The following is a 20,252-nucleotide window of genomic DNA, read 5'->3' on the forward strand; positions in this document are numbered from 1 at the left end:
ATTTCAAAAGGCTGACCGAAAAAGAAATGCAGGATAAGAGAGCAAAGGGGTTGTGCTTCAGGTGCGATGAGAAGTACATGCCGGGGCATAGATGCAAGGACCGATCTCTTCAGGTTCTCCTCGTTTGTGAAGACGAGGAAGACGAAGAGGGAGGTGGGAATGACCCCGAGGTGGAGGAGGAGGAGAAGTTGCATCTGGACATAACAGAAGTCTCTTTGAACTCAGTAGCGGGATTCACTTCGAGTCACGCTATGAAGGTGAAAGGAGAGATCTCTGACCGTGAGGTGGTGGTGTTGATAGATAGTGGAGCAACACACAATTTCATTTCCACTCAGATTGTTGATGCATTGGGGATGGAGCTAGTGGATAACGGAGGTTACGGGGTAATGATGGGCACCGGGAAGGTGGAGATGGGACGAGGAGTCTGTCGAGGAGTAGTACTGAAGATTCAAGGGATCCATGTAAAGGAATACTTCCTTCCCTTGGAATTGGGGAGTACGGATGTCATCCTTGGGATGAAATGGCTGCAGACACTAGGAGAGACCAAAATCAACTGGGGTACACTGAGAATGGAGTTGGTGGTTGGGTGTAGAGAGAGGATAATTCAGGGTGACTCTGGACTGACCAAGGCAGGGGTTTCTCTCAAATCCCTCATCAGAACCATTCGAGAAGAAGGGGGAGGCTACTTAGTAGAATTGCACCGCCTGGAAGGGGTCAGATTGGAGGAAGAAGGCAATGTTCCCTCTGCAGTACAGCTGCTCATATACCAGTTCAGCGAGGTCTTTCACCCGCCCCAGGGTTTACCTCCTCAGAGAGAGTTGGAGCATGCTATTACTTTGAAAGAAGGTGAGACCCCGATCAACATCCGTCCTTACCGCTATCCACAGATTCAGAAAGATGAGATTGAAAAGCTGATCCGGAAAATGCTGGAGGCGAAGATTATCAGACCCAGCAACGGCCCTTTTTTCTAGCCCAGTCCTCCTGGTCAAGAAGAAGGATGGGAGTTGGAGATTTTGTTTGGATTACAGGGCTCTGAATAAGGGCACTATACCAGACAAGTTCCCAATTCCTATGATTGATGAGCTGCTAGACGAGCTACATGGTGCAGTGATGTTTTCTAAGCTGGATTTAAAATCCAGATACCACCAGATCAAAATGAGGGAGGCAGATGTTCCAAAGACAGCGTTCAGGACACATGAAGGGCATTATGAATTTCTGGTAATGCCATTTGGTTTGACTAACGCTCCTGCAACCTTTCAATCCTTGATGAATCGGGTATTCAAGCCGCACCTCAGGAAGTTCGTCCTGATCTTTTTTGATGACATCCTCATGTCCAGCAAGACTGTGGAGGAGCACTTGAAACATTTGAAAGTGGTATTGGAAGTGCTTCAGGAGCGCCAGTAGAAAGCCAACCTGAAGAAGTGCAGTTTTGCTCATGCAAGTGTGGAATACTTGGGACGTGGTATCTCAAGAAGAAGTGGCAGCGGATCAAACTAAAATTGAAGCAATGCAGAAATGGCCGCTACCTAGGAACCTCAGGGAATTGAGGGGTTTTCTAGGATTGACTGGTTACTACAGAAAGTTTGTGAAGAGATACAGTACCATTGACTGGCCGTTGACTGAACAGCTGAAGAAGGGCAATTTTTGCTGGGGAGAGGCAACCACCCAGGCGTTCGATAGGTTAAAGGAAGCTATGACGACTGTTCCTGTTCTAGCCCTTCCAGACTTTGGTCAGGCATTTGTGGTAGAGACCGACGCGTCAGGATATGGGTTGGGAGAAGTGTTGATACAAAACCACAGGCCTGTTTGAATTTAAATATGAATCCAAATTTTCGGATTGTGGTTTGGCATCTCCAGATTTTTATGGTTGGTACCCTGGAAATGAATTCACTCTGGTTCGTGATAGACCTGTGATCTCGGTTGCTTCTCGTGGAAGATTACGTGGGAGGGGCCGGAGAAGAAGATAATTTTTTTATATTCTGTTATTGTTGCCTTTTTCTATTTATGTGGGATTATTTTACTGGGTTTTTTTTGTCTTTTTGGAGATGCGATGGATTATGGATTATGATGTGGCTGAGGCTCGTGTCCTCGTCGTCTTGCTGGTGGAAACCTTTGGTGATATTCCTCGAGTTGGTGGGTTTCTGGGGGCTTTATTCGCCTTACTGGATGGTCCGTGTGAGACTTCGGGGATGCTGGGAGCCTCGGCTGATTACTGAGTCCTGATTTGATTGTATTTTGTCTTTTAAAGGAAGCTATGACGACGGTTCCTGTTCTAGCCCTTCCAGACTTTGGTCAGGCATTTGTGGTAGAGACCGACGCGTCAGGATATGGGTTGGGAGCAGTGTTGATACAAAACCACAGGCCTGTAGCAAACTTCAGTCAAGTGCTATCAACCAGGGCAAGACTGAAATCAGTGTACGAGAGAGAGCTGATGGCGATTGTCTTGACCATTCAAAAGTGGCTCCCCTACCTTTTGGGGAGACATTTCATTGTCCGTACTGATCAGAAGAGTTTAAAGTATCTACTGGAGCAGCGAATGGTGACTGAGGAGCATTAGAGGTGGCTCTTCAAATTGTTGGGCTACGACTTCGAGATCCAGTACAAGTCAGGTTTGGAAAATAAAGTAGCTGACGCCCTATCCAGATGTGTTGGGGAGCTCCAGGAGCTAGCTCTGTCAGTACCATTGATGGTTGATTGGGGGGCCATCAAGGAAGAAAGCAAGCTAGATGAAAAAATTGGGGAAGATCAGGGAGGACCTACAGAAAGACAAGAGTAGCCATCTGGGCTACTGCATTGAGGGGGAGAGATTATTATATCAAGGGAGGTTTGTGATGCCACGAACTTCCGTACATATCCCCCACCTGTTGCAGGAGTTCCATAGCAGTGCAGTTGGAAGCCATTCAGAAGTCCAGAAGACATATAGGAGGCTAGCAGCGGAGCTCTATTGGAAGGGCATGCAGAAAGATGTGGAAGAGTTGGTGGCAAGGTGTGAGGTGTGCCAAAGAAATAAATATATGGCGATGGCACCAGGAGGGCTACTCCAACCCTTGGAACTTCCAAACAAAGCTTGGGAGGAAGTGTCCATGGACTTCATTGACGGCCTACCTCGCTCAAAGGGATTCACAGCCATTTTGGTAGTGGTGGACCGCCTCAGTAAGTATGCCCATTTCGTCCTCCTGCGACACCCGTACATCGCGGTCTTAGTGGAAGCAGCATTTATTAGAGAAGTGGTGCGATTACACGAATTCCTTGCTTCAATTGTGTCAGATAGAGACAAAGTTTTTCTCAGTCAGTTCTAAAATGAACTCTTTCGAATGCAGGGCACTGTTCTCAAAAGGAGTACCGCCTACCATCCATAGATAGACGGACAGACAGAGGTGGTAAATCAGAGCTTGGAAACCTATTTGAGGTGTTTCGCTTCGGAAACACCACGTAAGTGGGCCAAATGGTTACCTTGGGCAGAATACTGGTATAATACTTCGTATCACTCAGCATCCCAAATGACCCCTTTCAAGGTACTTTATGAAAGAGACCCCCCACAGTTAGTGCATTACGGAAAGGGAAACACACCGATCTTTTCAGTAGAGCAATACTTAGAAGAAAGAGATCAGGTGCTGGAGGAGTTAAAGAATAATTTGGGAAGAGCACAACAAATCATGAAGAAGCGAGCATATACACACAGGAGAGACATACAATTTGAAGTGGGAGAGAAGGTATTTCTGAAGCTAAGACCCTACGTATATGCTCATTTCATATCCTGTCTCTAAGAGTAAAATCACTCATCCACCTGAGCAGTCTCATCTCTGCAACACTTAACTTAATATTATTCTTCTTTTGTAATGGCCAACATTTTGCACCATACAACACTGTAGGTCTCATCACCATCTTATATAATTCTCCCTTAAGTTTGAGAGGGACTTTTATATCACATAACAAGCCTAATACATTCCACCACTTCAACCATCCATCTTGAATTCTACTAATAATATCTCTATCTATTTCACCATCACTCTGAACAATAAATCCAAGATATTTAAAACATGTACTATTATTAATGACTTGATCTCCCAAAGTCACAATACACCAACTAGATCTATTATTACTAAAATCATACTATATATATTCAATTTTAGATCTACTCAAATGAAAACCTTTAAACTCTACGATTGAATTCCATAATATAAGTTTACCTTCAACTCCCTCTCTAGCTTATCAACAAGAAGAATATCATCAGCAAAAAGCATACACCATTGTAGAACCTCCTGCAAATGTCTAGTGAGAACATCCATGATTAAAGCAAAAAAATATGTGCTTAAGGTTGATCCTTGATGTAATCCAACTGAAATAGGAAAATACTTGATCCAACTACCTTATGTTTGAACACAAGTAACACCTACTACATATATATCCTTAATGACTTTAATATAAGCATTATTAACCTCATAATAAGAAATATAATGATGTTGTAAATGTTAACAAAAGTGTTTAAGAGTAATGAATTTGACTATCATGATTTGAATACATCCAAAATGGTCACACAAATCAAATAGAAGAAATTGCATGAGTTGGTGAACCTTTCAAAATTAGTAGGACTATCAGATCTAATGCTTCTACTTTAGATTTTTTCTCCTAATAATATTTATTAGTCTCATTTTTAATATTGAAAATATACTCTTGTCAAGGAGTGTTCAAACCTCAAACATTGCCTGTAACTCTTCTACACGAGGAATGCCTACTACAGTTGCTGGTTCCACATATCTCATTATTACAGTTACATCAACCTATATGGATGTTAAAAGTACCATTTCAAATGAAGAGATACTTGGGAAAAGGTTGATCGTAGGTTTCTATACAAATCATGTCTGTTTTTGGGGCTATGGGTAGAGCAATATAGCAATTTTCAATTGTCGATTGTACCTCAAAAGTGCAACTATTTTAAAAGATGCAAGCATAGTAAAAAAACAGAAACGTTGGATTAACCACCTGAAGTTCTATGGTGCATAAAATAACTTTCAAGCACCTCCATAAGCTAAGCCACTACTTTAAAACTTTGCTAGAGTAGAAGACTAGTTAGAAAACACCTAAAAGCATTCTTAAAACTGGATTCCAGAATTACATCTCCACATGCTTTATGCAGCAAAGGGTGTTTTTTTATCTTGTTATTATTTCAATAATTGGACTGTTTAGATTAAAAAAAATTAAGAAAAGACGGAGCAACTTTTTTATAAATCCATCGACGTTTGAAGGAAATTGCAGTAAATTACCAACCTTGTCAGGTGACTAAATACATAAAAAATGATACACCCAGCATCAAATTCAGTTTCTCTATAGAAACAGCAACCACTTGTTGAAAGACAGATAAAGAATATGGCAATTCTCTCTATTCTGTTCTTCAAGAAATCATGGCCCTCTCAGAATCCATGAAGTACATCGTTGCACAAACTTTTCATTTAGGCAATTAAAACAGGTACTGGTTTGCAAATTTAGCATAGGATAGAGCTTCTAATGCGTTCATTTGGAGACAAATACCCTTAGATCTTCAACTTGCCGCTAAAGTTCATGCAAAGGGCTTTTTTTTCATATAGGAGCTTGGAAGTTGAGAAAACTCTATTCCCAAAAGGAGTTCAGGCATTAGCCTCACATAAAGTGGATGGAACTAAGGCTTCATTTGGACGGCTTTCTTACCGCTTCTTAAAGCAGTGTTTTAGTAAAAAATTAAAAAATTTATACTATAAAGCAGCTTTAAGAAGTGGTAAATAAGCCGTCCCAAACAAAGCCTAAATCTCACAACTCGCCTTCAGATGAGTGTGAAGCAAATTTAGAAGGCCCAAGGTTACTTCCAACGGCAGTGCTTTTTTTTCATCTGTAGCACTCAGTTGAGAGGAAGTGAATGAATACGGAGGATTAATAAAGCAGACCCCAAGCAATTAGGATAAGGCTGATGATGATGATGATGATTCTTTGTTTTCAGCTATAGAAAATAATCATTAAACGGTCAACCGATTATCCAAATCAGGACAAGGCCTTCCAATAAGCGACACAAACCTATCTTGGAACTTCAACAGAGGACACTTCTCTATTAAATTACAACCATCATAAGCTTCTTTAAGAAATACCGTGCTCCTAGCCCCCTTATTCGTAATATAGAAAATTCCATGATTCTTAACCAAGCAAAGTAGCAGCTTACAGGGTAGCTGGTATTCATTATGGAATGCATCCAGCTTATTTGAAGGCAGCCTTTTCTCCGTTGTCAAGCTTAGAAGCTCATGAAGCACCGCAACAGCTCGTTTCCTGGCTTGAGGAGTGGCCGGCTCGATCCTTCTGGCGCTCAAATACGGCGAAGGAAATGCCATTTTCTGCCATTTCTGAACTTCCTCAATATAATGCACATTGGGTCTAAAACCGGGGGCATAATTTATCTTAAAAGCATGAGGTCCTGGAAAATTGCCATCTCTTGCTACTGCTTTTTTAGATTCCACTTTCAACGTTCCAAGATCCAAACTTTCTTCCCGGACAGTGACAGCCAGAGTGGAATCCCAGCTCTCGAGATTAAGATACTCCAAACCGTTCACACTTTTTATGGAGAAGAAATCCGGGTACTTGGGAATCAGGCATTCTCTAAAATTTTCTGGCAAACCCAGCTCGGATTGGATCAATTCGATCTTCTGTAAAGGAATGCGGCAATCGAGAGACATCATAAGTATCTTACGGAGGTGGCGGACCAAGATGGGTTCCATTAACTGCTGGACTCGAGCCTCATCGGAAGAGATGCGTTCAGCCTTATCAGTGAGGCGTACGGAGATGGGGGAGCATGAGGCGCCGCCGCCTAATACTTTAAAAATGGTGGGGTGTTTCTCGATGAGGGAGACAAAGTTCCATTTTTTTACGAAGCCGACCTCTTTCTCAAGGTCACGGAGGAGAAGGGAACGCGATTTCTGGGTGCAGATGATGGAACGGAGGCGGAGGAGGAGAGCGGGCTTCTTTTGGAGGTCCATGACCTTGTCCAGGTCGGGAACGCGGTGATAGATCTTCTTTTTGGGGCGGCGGCCGACGCTAGAGGAGTAGAAGAAGATAGAAGAGGAGAAGGCGAGGTATGGGAGAAGGGTTTTGGGGCGACAGGCATGAGGCTTTAGGAGCATAGAACCGAGAGTGTGTCGAGTGCCGTTGAGCCTTCGGAGAAATGCTGCCGGTGGGAAATTTGGCTGTGTTCATTTCGAATGAAATTATTCTTTATAATAAGATAAAATATAATCTTTAAAGGTATTATGAAAGTATATATTCATCTTAGAGTTAAAAAGTTTCATCTTGGCTCCTTCATATAAGCAAAGGTTAGCATTCATATTTTGATAGTTATATAAATTTAAATGTAATCTTCTATTCATAAGACTTCGTTTGGAGCAGTTTTCTTGTTGTTTCTTAAAATGATTTTTTTTTACAAAAAATTTAAATTTTATACTAAAAAATCGTTTTAAGAAGCAGTAAAAATCATCCCAAATGAGGCCTAAGGAGAAACGTAGGTTTAAAACAATATTTGAATAGTATATTCAATGTTTGATTATTGCTTGAATAAAATTAAGAAATCTAATTCAAATCTAAGATTTAACCATTCGATTCGAAATTATGTTTGGAGTAGACCTCAAACTAGGTAACATATGTTAGATTTTGAACATGGAGTTCTCCTTTAATATTCTTTATATTACATAACATAATTGAATTCATTCTTATGTGTCTCACGTGAGTGTTCCTCCCACTTAACTAATCAAGATAGCCATTTCACATTCAATTTATTTTATCAAAGTATAGCATTTATATCAGCATAAGATGTCTAAATACAACATTATTCAAACTTTTCCATTAACCTCACATTTTGAAACTTCCAATTTTTTGGAGTAATGTTCGAACATGATTGTAATTGTTAATATGATGGGATTATCCTTTAGCATCCTTTCTATTATACATTATAATAGTTGCTGATGAATGCATTCAAATCTAAATAATCAAAAGAAAACATTATCAACCAAGAACAAATGATGGTAGAAATGTCAATTTTTTTGTACTATAGACCGATCATGTAAGCTCTAAGGTTGCAGGAGATAAAGAAAGTATTAGAAAGAGAGACACTTGAGTAGCTCTTTTAATAATAACCACCACTAAATACAAAAGAATACATTTAAACAAGAGAACTTAAAATAAAACCAACATAAGATTTTGAGTAAGAATATAACCAATTCGAATGAGAGTTAAATAAGATTTGAGCGAGGTTTGAATGAGCTTTGAAAAAGCTACTACACAAACAATGATTTTGATATAACTTAGTAGATTAAAACTTCGATGCAACACCATCTCTTGTTTAGCTCTTTCAATGCCATCTTCCATAATAGCATACCCCATGGATTATACTAAGAAAATGCTTCATCGTCTTCAACCATGACAAATATCTAAGTAAAAATAGTAATGTTCTTCTTATAAATGAGCATAACATGCACATCATGAATATTTTCTCTAAGTCTACGTTCTTAAAAGCATTGCCTCTATTCAAGCAGTTATCAATTAGCCTATTACTTGTGCTCTCCTCCTCAAATTCCTCATCAAACCAAAATTCTTGAAATCTTAATCCAGTAACCAAAGCAAATTCAAATACAATGATTTTTTTGCATTTTTTTCTCCAATGTTGAACACGATATAGTAATCTTCATTCTCTTTCACATTGATTATGAATGCATTAAGACAAATAATCAAAATTATATCATCATTAATCAAAAGTAATTAATAAAAAGAGCAGGATTAAAATGCAAAATTAAAATTAATAAAAAATCTTACAACTAAAATAAAACTGAGGGGCATCTCTGCTACATACGCAAACAATAAATATAACTTTTTGTTCTACATAAAAGCGAACCACAACAGGAGCACTGCCAGTAAATGGAAGGGCCAAAATCAAATTAATCCTAAACAAACAAAATTGCAAAAACAACTTCACTCTCGCTGCTTTTCCTTCTTCTTCTTCTTGTCTTTTTTCTTGCTGGACTTCTCAGTTTCTCCGTGTTCCTCGGCTTCTTCGTTAGCATAATCATCTCCTTCAGAGTGCTTTCTTCCCTTTTTCTTCTTCTTAATTCTTAGTTCCTCATCACCATTTTGAAATTTCTGATCATCGTTCTCCAACTCAGCTTCTGATTTCTTTTTTTTCTTCTTTTTCTTCTGCTCTTCCGCTAATTCAGCACCTCCATCCTCATTGATATCTTCTACTACGGTCTTCCTCTTTTTCTTCTTCTCCGGCTCTTCTACTACCTCAGCATCCTCAATGTTATTTGCCTCGGCCTTCTTCTTTTTCTTCTTCTTCTTCTTTTCACTTGCCTCATTATCATCCTGAGCCCCTTCTGCCACCTCTTCAGCTGGCCCTGGCTCCACCTCATGCTTTCTCTTCTTAGTATGAGTTTCTTCTTCCTGTCCATTTACAGGCTTCTGTGTATTTGATTCCCCAGTCCTCCGAAGTACCACATCAGAAGATGGATTATAAGTCTGCAAAATAAAAATATAATCATATGCCTTGCTCGGTTCTCCAGCCCCATTGAATTATCTTGGTTATCAGCAAGGGCATCATACCTGATGGCAAGTGCGGCCTTCGCCGCAAGCGACCGGGATATTTTACCCTTGAGTTTTGGAGCTGCCTGACCAACTAATGAAGCATGGAAGATGAGCCCATATTTTGGTGTTGCATGTTTTGTCTTTAGGGCTCTGAACAAGGCCTGTAGATACAGGGATTGAAATCATAGATTCACAGACCCATAATAAAGGTTGTTTTAGGAAGAGAACATATTAATAAGCAATTCGTAATAACATGTAAGGTAGATCATAACATAACTGAAGAAAAAAAAATTGTCACCAAGTACATTAGAACAAATTTATTCTCTTGGCCTTAAAGCTACTAACATATGCACAACTCATTGCTGTAACCTGCTTTTCTCCTACTTACCCTTTCAAAGATAATGAACAGATCAAGATAAAACAATATTCACTAATCAGCCATATATATGTTATGAAGTTATCTACTTTCGCCAATATCAACAACTAATCATGTTAGTGAACACTAGTATGAGTGAAAAAATAATATACTTCCAAAAGCACCTCATTACATCTGGAGGAAGCGCTAGAAACAGTTTTCTAAAACAGCATAACGCAAACTAGATGGACCTTGACAAACCTAACTGATCATCTCACATAGTCCTCAAATTGATTAAAATCAGTCAAGATACATAACGGAAAAAAATAAGCAGCAAATATGCCTTCCAAATAAAACAAATATTTTGACTCACTATGTGGGGTCGGTTGCATGCATCTTTTCTCTCCAATGTCATAGTAAAAGTCAAATTATTATTTAAATCTAATAAAAAACCATTACTAATACTTTCTAACCAAGTTTTAAAGCTTACCTTTACATTTTTTTAACATAGGCCGGACATAATACATTTACTCCCCTTAACTGCATCATTGAAAGGCCGACGCTTTATCTATCCAAATCATTTAAGATGACTCTCTCTAATCTTATCTACCATTGGAATTACTCCAACCTTTTCACAAATATACTTATTTCATATTATGTCTCTAAGTATAAAGCCACTCATCCACCTAATCATCATGATTCTCTTTGAATGGCAAATATTTTGTGCCATAAAGTGTTGCAGATCTCACCATCATCTTATAGAATTTTTCCTTCAGATAGAGGGGTACCTCTCGATAGCATAACAGGGTCGATCCATTCCTCTACTTCAACCATCCAATTTGAGTTCTACTAATAATATCCGACCCATTTCACCATTGCTTCGATCAATAAACTCAAGATATCCAAAACATTCACTCTTTTTAATGCTTGATCATCTAATGTGTCCCAACCCCCCTGCGCGCGCGCGCACATACACACCTGAAAAAAAAAAAAACTATATCTATAACTATTAAAATTACCTCCATGTATTTGATTTTAGATCTACTAAAATGAAAATCTTTAGACTCTAAGGTTGACCTCAATAATTCAAATTTTCCTTCAACTCTCTCTCTAGTCTTATCAAAAAAGAAGAATATCATTAGTAAAAAGCATACTCCAATGTACATCCTCTTGCAAATGTCAAGTATGAACATCCATGACTAAAGCAAAAAAGATATGGGATTAAAGCTAATCCTTGATGTAATCCAATTGAAATAGTATAATACTTAGTCAAACCATCTTGTGTTTGAACACAAGTAATAGCTTATGCATACATATTCTTAATGGCATGAATATAAGCATTATTAATTATTTTCTTTTCTATAACTATTTAGAGAACCTCTCTTAGAACTTTATCACATGCTTTCTCTAAATCAATAAATATCATAGGTAGGTCCTCCTTACTCTCTCTATACTTCTCCATCAAACCTCTCAACAAACATATAGCTTCCATAGTAGACCTACCTGACATAGATAATGATTTTGAGAAACATTAGTATCACATCGTAACCTATTCTCAATTACTCTCTCCCATAATTTTAATGTATAACACATAAACTTAGTTCTACTACAATTTACACACTGTTATGAATCACCTTTATTTTTAAAAAATAGGAATCAAAACACTCCACTCATCTGGCATCTTTTTAGTCTTCAAAATAATGTTAAAAAGTTTAATTTGCACACTCTTGTCCATGCTTCTAAGTGATAAGATGATCCTCTTTTTCTTAACTAATATCTTAGCAATTACAAAATCATAACTAAAGCAAATTTTAATATAATCCTACCACCTTCATCAATCATTCCAAACTAATAGCTATCATGAATGTTTCTAAAATCTTTTATCACTCTAAAAGCACATATTTAAATCTACTCCAATAAAAAGTCTTTTTTCAAGAGGTAAACTCTTCTTAAATCATTTTAAAATTTTAATTTTGAACACAAATCCAAACTTATTTGAGGAGCATAAGCACCTATCACATTAATAATCTTAGCATTAACAAAAATCTTTAAAGATATAAATCTATCCACAATTCTATTAATTTTTACAACATTATCTTTCACTCTTATCTATAACCATGCCTAAATCATTTCTAGTATGACTACTACAAAAATATCATAGTTTAAATTAAAGCTATCAATCTTCTTAGCCTTTTCTCCAACCCATTTAGTTTCTTAAATGCATTGAATATTTATCTTCCTATGAATCAGGACATCTATTAATTCTCTTAATTTGCTTGTAAGATAACATATATTCTAATTTTATAACTTAATTCTAGCTTCATAGACTAGCTTCTTCGCTCACATCCATTCATGATGTAAAAATCATTACTTATTAACAATGCACCATGGCACCGTTGTAGCGGCTCTTGCATAATTTTTGTTGTAATCAAGCCATATAGTACATCACTTATAAAGAATGCAATATCATTAACACATTGCATTAAAGGATTCATGTTGTGATTATTTTATAAGTTTGCATTGGTTGTTAAGGCAAAACAAAATCATATAGATCTTTGAACCAAACATGAAAGGTGGCAAAGATCAGGAATCTGAAATTACAAACTTACAATGCCAGCTAAGGGGTTTTCTAGATCAATATTATTTAGATAACATCATTCAGATAATAATGGTATCTAAAAAATGCAATTGTTTTGGTTCAGTATTATCATAATTAACAATGTCATGTTATCCACAAATATCAAAAGTGATATTGATATTTCTTTATTTAGTAATTTATTTCTGCCCTTAAATATCCTAATATCAAGATGTCCAGAGATTTTTCTGACCTATTGATGTCATCAAAAATAGGATGTGAATATCATTCTGAAATTACTATTAAAAATATGAAGCAACTAGCATAGGCTGATAAAATCACAAATGCTAGTGAACCAAAAACCCACTAAATAGGAAAATTTTCCCGCAAGGAATTCCTTAAAAAAATTGTGATTAACATGATTTTAGATTGAGATTTGTACTACATTGATGGAGCACATGTCTCTATATATAAAATCATTCCTGATAACCATTTAATGGTGTTTAATACTCCCTCGCAAAAGTTTTATAAGGAATGTCTCATAGGTATTGTGCCCCCTATTTTCTAGTAGCCAACCGTAGAACTAAACTATTACACTAGGGGAAAAACCATAGTCATAAACTAAACAAATAAAACAAATACAAATACTAGAAAAAAAAGACAATGACATGAGTGGGATTAGACAAATTCATATTAATTATACAAGTATTGTGCAAGGAAACCATTAAAATAATAAGGCTATAAAGACTGACGCAACCAGAGAAATGAGAAAAAAAGTTAACAGTCCGCAAGGATAGAGTAAAGATGTTGACCTTCTCTGCACCTAAAACCTGAACAGTACTCCCAGGTTGCTTTGCTAAATTCAATAAGCTGCCACCATGAGCAATGAGGCGAGCTCCAACAAGCTCCCCAACAAGGGCAGTCAAATTTGGAGCAATAGTATTCATTCTACTTCTAAGATAATCATACAATTGTCCCCTATATTCTGAAAGAGACAAAACTTGGTCACATAGTTCTCTTATATTTGCCAGGTCCAGATCATTAACTTCAGTGCCCATGGATATGACAGCTGCTTCTTTTAACTCTGCCTCGACTTCTTCTGGTAAAACCTGTTTAAACCAAGCAAATAAGAAAGCATTGCCAGTATAAATAACCAAAAAGTTGGAATAGCTCACTAGTAGAACAAAAACAGTACAATATTACTGATAGGGATACTTGTATCAAGAGTTCAAATCTAGTTCCTCGCACAAGAAAAATTAGCACAACATTTGAAGCATGCCAAGACATGAAAACAAACCTCAGAAAAATCAAGGTTCACTGCATTTGCACGGTTTCCCATTAGCTTAACTGCTTTAGCATACTGGATATTATCTTGTACAATCTTAGCAAGCTCAGGGAAATGCCAACCGTACCATTCGCGGACTCTCATGGCATAGGTATTTAACTCTTTGTCAAGTTCATCCAGCAAACCTATTGCTTGAATAATCATTGTATCAACCTTAAAAAGTTAAAAAGGCATGGATCAGATGGGTGATAAAGATTACTAAATAATCAATTTAATGAATGAAAAAGGGGGGAGAGTATTGAGGTAAATTGAAGCGCTGATAGAGATGTAAATAAATAACAATTTAATGTGATGTACTTAAATCAACCAAAGAAAATATAATAAAGTAATATATAAGACATTGTGATCCACACTAACAAATAAAATACAATCAAAATGGATAAAATGAAATTGAAAAAAAAAAACAGAAATATCCAATAAGGAGAATCAGAAAGTGGCGAGCAATCACCTTATCAGGGCTGAACTTCAGTTTGTATCTAGAAAGGCTGTGTGACAGGCCCAAGCTCATTGGAGCAAGATCCTGCACGCCAAGCCCAGATATGAGCTCCGTTAACTGACTTCTTAATCCCCTCATTAGCTCCATTACAGCATTGTTGTGGACACAATCAATTTTCTGGCATGAATAAAAATATGGCATAAATTATTAAATATTAACCATGCAAAAATTACTAAATCTCAATGAGTAGCCATATGTAAAAAGATTTGCCAAACCAGTTTCTCTTTAATAGCGTTTCCTAGTTTGGAATCGCCAACTCCAAGGGTCTCACCCTCACAATGAGCACGCAAAAACTTGCGAAGACCCTTGCTTGGCTTGCTATCTATCAGTAAGGTGGCTGCAGTCAGGGCTTCCGCTGTATTCTCAAATTTGCTGAAAGCTTTCAGCTTAACAACCTAATGAAGTTGGAAACAGATTCACGTCAAACAGGATTCAAGTCACTAGAAATGATAAATTAAACATAGATTTTTAGATGTCGTAGCTAAGAAAGTCATTAGGGCGAATGATCAGCACATGTGGCGATTTGCAAGGAATCTAAAAGACAAATCACCTGTCTGGCTGATTCAGAGCTCTCAAAATCCTTCCAAAAATCCTAAAAATGATTTTAAAATTTAAAAAAAAAAAAATCAAATTAGCACAATAGCTGGTGTGAAAATAATTAAGAAAAAAAATGAAAAAAAAAACAGCATGATTCACCTCTGCTCTGGATAATTTCCCTTCATCCAATACTTTGAAGAGGGCAAAACCCGCCGGAGTCTCGAATAGGACCAACATCTGCAACTAAAGCCGTCGTAATCACAAAATAAAATGTAAAATCCGGTATATCCTTGTAAATCCAAATCCCGTTTCTACTCGGATTAACGGGATTTCGCCGAAGAAGCGCGCGAAAGGGAGAAAGTTACCTTCACAGCGAGCGAGCGAGCTCCCGTCGTTGCTTCAGATCAAAATGTTGTAACGTCCGATCCGACAGTAAGGAAAAGTCGTCGAAGGAGCGAAGTCGAACAGCAACGAAGGAGCCGAAGAAGCGACTCGTGCAATCTCCACACCTCCTGCGAAGCAACGAAGCCGACAGCAAGGACGCTAAACCCTAATTAAAAGCAAACCCTAGACGCCTCAGCCATTATTGGTTAACTTAATTAATATAATTTAAAATTTAAGCACGAATTGAAGGGAATATGGCAAACGAAGATAAGAAAATAGGAGAGCTGCCGGTTTCAGTATTACCTGTCACAGGGCGACGTATTTCATCGAAGCGATTTAGCGCAGACCCGCGTAAGAAGGGAGGCTGAAGGGGTACAGCGTTAGGGCTTTGGGGTTTGGAGGAGGTTTTAAGAGGCGAAGGAGCGGGAGGTGAGTGGTGCTTTACGATTGTAGAAAAAACATGATCGCGCCGATTGATGAGATTAGAAAGATCTGAGCCGTTGGATGTACAATAAGGAGTATGGTAGTATTAGCCATTGGATCATAATTGGGTGTGAATAAGGCTTTGTTTGGGACAATTCTTTTACTACTTTTTAAATCATATTTTTAGTATAAAATTTTGGGATGGCTTTCTTATTGCTTCTTAAAGTAACTTTTTAATAAAAAAATTTAATTTTTATACTAAGAAACTTCTTTAAGAAGAAGTAAAAAAGTTGTCACAAACGAAACATAAACACTACATTAAAAGTTTTATTTTATATATATGATAGGTCATCAAAAATTAAACTCACAATACATATTTCAGCTAAAAACATTTTAGAGTTAAATTTAAGACATTTCAAAATCTCATTTAAACAAACTTATAATTAAACTTGATGTCCGATCATCGTTATTGGACCGCCGCCACCTAACTACAATCCTTAGGCCACTTTCATCATCATACTATCAACGTCAAAGTATTTGTCACCTTATCATCATTATTGGATCGTCACCATCTAACCAACATCACTACACTACCATCATTAAACCACCGCAATCCAATCATTGTGCCTATCATCACATATCAACTCAAATATATTTTATAATTGTTCCTCATACTCTTGTAATATTGTCGTCTCTAAATTCAGGGAATGACAAACCATGTGTAATTACTCACATAACGAAATCATTTCAGTTTAGCAATATCGTGTGGTATTTCCCCTTTCAGAGTTTTTCACGCAAATATTTTAGAGTCATCTAAACTTTTTTATTTATTTGTTTGTATGTTGAAACCTTGTACAAGACTAGTTTGCAAGGCTCTCTTGCTGTACAACCATTAATTTACAAGCCACACTAATATATATAACAAAATGCAAAAAAAACTTGATCATAGATTATTTCATGAGGTAATAAAAAGTTGTCGATGCTAATGAAAGATAGTATGAGTTGGTTGTCGATGTCAAGAAAGGTAACGGTGTAGCCCTCAAATTTATCCTAATTTTTGAAATGATAATTATCATACAAATGACAAGTAATTATGGAAATTATTAAATTTCAACATGTTTCAACTTCTAAAATAACTATTCATTGGAAAAATCTCTCGAAAACTACTTTTAGAAAACAATGATTCACTCTGATAACATTTGACCATTGTGAATGCTCTCATAAGAATTATGAAAATCGATCAAAGCATGAAGACATTATGAATTCTTTGACGGAAAATATTGTACGCAAAGGATAAGGAAGGTGTATGTAATAAACATAAATTAATTTGGTTATTCATGGATAATGACTTTCTTTATATTAGATTTACTCTTATAATTAATTGATCTTCAATTCTTATTCTAGAAACAAAAATTACTATAAATACTCTTTCTTGGACTTTTTTTTTCTTAGGTGTCCTCTACATCAAGGATTTTCTACAATATTTGCACAAAATCAATTCACAGGTGGAGAAGTCTATAGACCAAACAACATTTCGAAACAACCTCACTTTCTAGTTTTTTCACAACAATGACAACTCCTCTAAATATTCTTCTTAAGCGCACTTAGACAATTACAAGAGCTGATAAAACAAATCAAAATTATAAAGAAAAATGTGTCCATACACAATGATATTTCTTACCATGAAGAAGCTAAACACGTAGCAATCAAACATATTGTCTTTCTCATTTAAATCTAAAAATATCCTTAGACTATTTTGTAAGATAACATTTGTTGGTTGAAGTCAAATAGGATCTATGGGACATTTATGAGCTTTTGAATAGGATATGTGCTGAAACTCAACCTTATTACTTATTATTGTCAGGCTAAAGCTAGAAAATAAGTGAGGGAAACTAATGAGAATTGAGAGTTATTTAAAAGCTATAATGTCTCTGTAAGTAAATCCTACAACATAAGTGGAACATGATCCTCTAAAATATGCTCATTCACTCCTTATTTATAGGGTTTAGGAGGGTTATAGAAAAGGCTGCACCTATAATTAATAAAAGCATAATACATAATCTAACCAATGTAGACTAACACAGACATATGGACGAACTAGCTAGAAGATGTATACTTGATGCCTATCTCTATAGTAGTCCCCTCAAATTAGGTCAGTGCATTCGGCAGGTGTTATAGGCAATACTTTAGGATTTGACATGTAGGGCAAGCCTCTAGGAATAAGAGGCATGTCCTGAGGTGTCACATCCCAATATTTGATTAGAAAGAATTTTTCTTATGTACATATTTTTCTTTAATATTTACATACAAAGAGTATCTTTATATGATCAAATAAAATAATAAATTATAGGATCAATGTTCTTTCATTCACTTTCCTGGATAAAATCAAGAGAGTTATACACAACACTCATTGTCTAGTCTCTTTTTCTACCCAATCATATATAATCGTCATGATAGTCAAAATAATGAGATTATGAAATAAACATACATAATATAGGTTTCAATGGGTGTCAGTAGCATCTACTCAATTGGAACATTTTCATTTTCTAAAATAACATGTTCAAGTAAAGTAAGAGTGATAACACTTGCTTGGTATGTTATTCGAAATAAACTTTAAAATTCAATATACGCATAAAATAACTTACACATCAATATAATATGGTATGAATATTAAAATATGTTCATAATGAACTAACATGATATTTATTTTGTGTCTTGTAACTATCAACTATATGTTAATATGAAAATAGTGTCGACAATATGCACACATTAGAAATAGTAACATAAGCATTCATATGAAGTCTAAGGTGAAATAACATGAAAGAAAATTATACTTAATGTTTCATTTTAAACATTTCACAATTTTCCCCTTTGCCTCATTATGCATCCACTTCCACTAATACATGCACTAGTTCACATTCCTCCTTCACTTCATTATACCTCCAATTCCACTTATACCTCTGTTTTTTCATATCATATATGTTCAAATATATGAAAAAAACATATGAGCATTTTGTATAGGTGCACAAGCCCTTATATATCCACTTAATGCAACTAAAATATCCAGCACTAGTCGCAAGCCCTTATATATCCACTTTAATACACATAAAATATCCAACACCAGCCACAAATTTTTATATCTCCACTTGAACGCACATATAACCATCAATACTTTCAACATGTACAAATATGACTACTTTTACTATGAACTTAAAAACAATCATTATTTTTAACATGCATAAACAACATACGTCACTTCATAGAATTATATGGCATGCACATAAAGTATCAATAATGACATACCAACAATTTCTCCTTCTTAAAGAATTATATGGAATGTGCATAATGTATAAATAATGACATACATACAATATCTCCATCTTCTTATTTTCACACATTTTCAGTCACATGAGCATATGAATGTTAGTGCATTCAACATGTCTAAAAAAAAATATGATATATCATAGAGTTTAGCGCTGCTGTATAAGTGGTCTCGTATGAGTATTTTTCCCAAGAGCTTAGCGTTGCAGTATAAGTTTTTCATTATATAGCACTCAAAATGTGAATGCAGCGGCACTTCAATACCTAGCGCTACGGTGCTAGATTAATTTTTGGCACATCAAATTTTTTTTAGAAATTTAATCATAATTTTGATCAATATTAAATATAGGCATACAATAAATGCAAAATATTTCTAAACATCAAAATATGAAACATGAAAATTAAAACAATTGACACAACATACGTGAACACAAGATGGGTTATCTCCTAAATAGTTTTAAGTTTTTATTCTTCAAGCAAACATGCATATATTTATCAAATTGGCTGGAGTACATCACTACCACTCATCAAGCGGTTTCCACTAGAATATTTTTCATTCTTCTTAGGATTAACTTTAGTATTACTAGACAATGATCCATTATATTTACTACTAAATGAGATTGTAAGCTATCCTAATCGAGTTTACAATTTTTTAATAGAAGAAACTTGACTTTGCAATTGAGTTTCTAATAGAATCACTATCTCTTCCATAGAATCACTATCTCTTCCAAAGGTGGCTTTCTATTTTCAAGCTGATTATTTTGATTAAATCTACGAGGATAATAAGGTCTAGAAATAATAACATGTTGTTGATGATTGTTCTAATTTCTACCTTGATTATTTTAACTAGAATTCCATTGAATCTTATCACTAACATTATTATTGGATCAATTAAAATTAGGATGATTCCTCCAACTTGGATTATAGCTATTGGAATAGGGATTATTTTATCTTCCGATTAAATTCTCATTTTCAATCCCTTGCACACTATTATCTTCATTATAATTCAAATATTGATCTTCCAAATACATAGACGATCCATATCCTAATCCTGAATTTACTCATACTATATTTAGTTTCTTAGAATTTGTTATAACTTGTATAATTAAAATCGACGAAGCATATGATTTATAGACTCCGACTATTGATTTATTGTATCAGTAGGTCTTGAAAATTATTAGTTGTGATTTCATCTATTAATTCATATGCTTCCTCAAAGGGTTTAAACATT

The 20,252-nt window shown here is 36.0% G+C and overlaps 3 protein-coding genes across 3 annotated transcripts; 1 reads left to right on the plus strand and 2 right to left on the minus strand.

The window, feature by feature from the left end:
- The first annotated feature begins 1,507 nt into the window (after positions 1-1,507).
- LOC110115420 (uncharacterized mitochondrial protein AtMg00860-like) lies at positions 1,508-2,216 on the plus strand. The gene is made up of 2 exons (XM_020848636.1): positions 1,508-1,804; positions 2,046-2,216. The coding sequence occupies exons 1-2, from the start codon at positions 1,508-1,510 to the stop codon at positions 2,214-2,216; spliced, it is 468 nt and encodes a 155-aa protein (XP_020704295.1).
- Positions 2,217-5,218: 3,002 nt separating this feature from the next.
- LOC110115409 (protein WHAT'S THIS FACTOR 1 homolog, chloroplastic) lies at positions 5,219-7,183 on the minus strand. Its single transcript, XM_020848624.2, has one exon. The coding sequence runs from the start codon at positions 7,137-7,139 to the stop codon at positions 5,988-5,990; it is 1,152 nt and encodes a 383-aa protein (XP_020704283.1). The 5' UTR covers positions 7,140-7,183; the 3' UTR covers positions 5,219-5,987.
- Positions 7,184-8,781: 1,598 nt separating this feature from the next.
- On the minus strand, positions 8,782-15,715 carry LOC110115421 (probable nucleolar protein 5-2). Its single transcript, XM_028700341.1, has 10 exons — positions 15,581-15,715; positions 15,259-15,443; positions 15,053-15,136; positions 14,907-14,948; positions 14,572-14,751; positions 14,309-14,473; positions 13,813-14,013; positions 13,328-13,624; positions 9,545-9,746; positions 8,782-9,491 (listed from the first exon to the last, which is right to left on the minus strand). Exons 3-10 carry the CDS (start codon positions 15,128-15,130, stop codon positions 8,977-8,979), a joined length of 1,680 nt encoding a protein of 559 aa, XP_028556174.1. The 5' UTR covers positions 15,131-15,136; positions 15,259-15,443; positions 15,581-15,715; the 3' UTR covers positions 8,782-8,976.
- Between the last annotated feature and the right edge of the window lie 4,537 nt (positions 15,716-20,252).

The sequence above is a fragment of the Dendrobium catenatum genome, unplaced genomic scaffold (genome assembly GCF_001605985.2).
Source record: "Dendrobium catenatum unplaced genomic scaffold, ASM160598v2 fragScaff_scaffold_1483, whole genome shotgun sequence".
Taxonomy (NCBI): domain Eukaryota; kingdom Viridiplantae; phylum Streptophyta; class Magnoliopsida; order Asparagales; family Orchidaceae; genus Dendrobium; species Dendrobium catenatum.

What these genes read in the sequence shown, in the direction of transcription:
- LOC110115420 (XM_020848636.1), top strand. Translation starts at nt 1,508, where the DNA reads ATGCAGAAATGGCCGCTACCTAGGAACCTCAGGGAATTGAGGGGTTTT. An exon ending in TGATACAAAACCACAGGCCT is followed by an intron (nt 1,805 to 2,045) that starts GTTTGAATTTAA and finishes GTCTTTTTGGAG; the next exon opens with ATGCGATGGATTATGGATTA.
- LOC110115409 (XM_020848624.2), bottom strand. Translation starts at nt 7,139, where the DNA reads ATGCTCCTAAAGCCTCATGCCTGTCGCCCCAAAACCCTTCTCCCATAC.
- LOC110115421 (XM_028700341.1), bottom strand. Translation starts at nt 15,130, where the DNA reads ATGTTGGTCCTATTCGAGACTCCGGCGGGTTTTGCCCTCTTCAAAGTA. An exon ending in GCTCTGAATCAGCCAGACAG is followed by an intron (nt 14,752 to 14,906) that starts GTGATTTGTCTT and finishes CAACTTCATTAG; the next exon opens with GTTGTTAAGCTGAAAGCTTT. An exon ending in TGAACCTTGATTTTTCTGAG is followed by an intron (nt 13,625 to 13,812) that starts GTTTGTTTTCAT and finishes TGGTTTAAACAG; the next exon opens with GTTTTACCAGAAGAAGTCGA.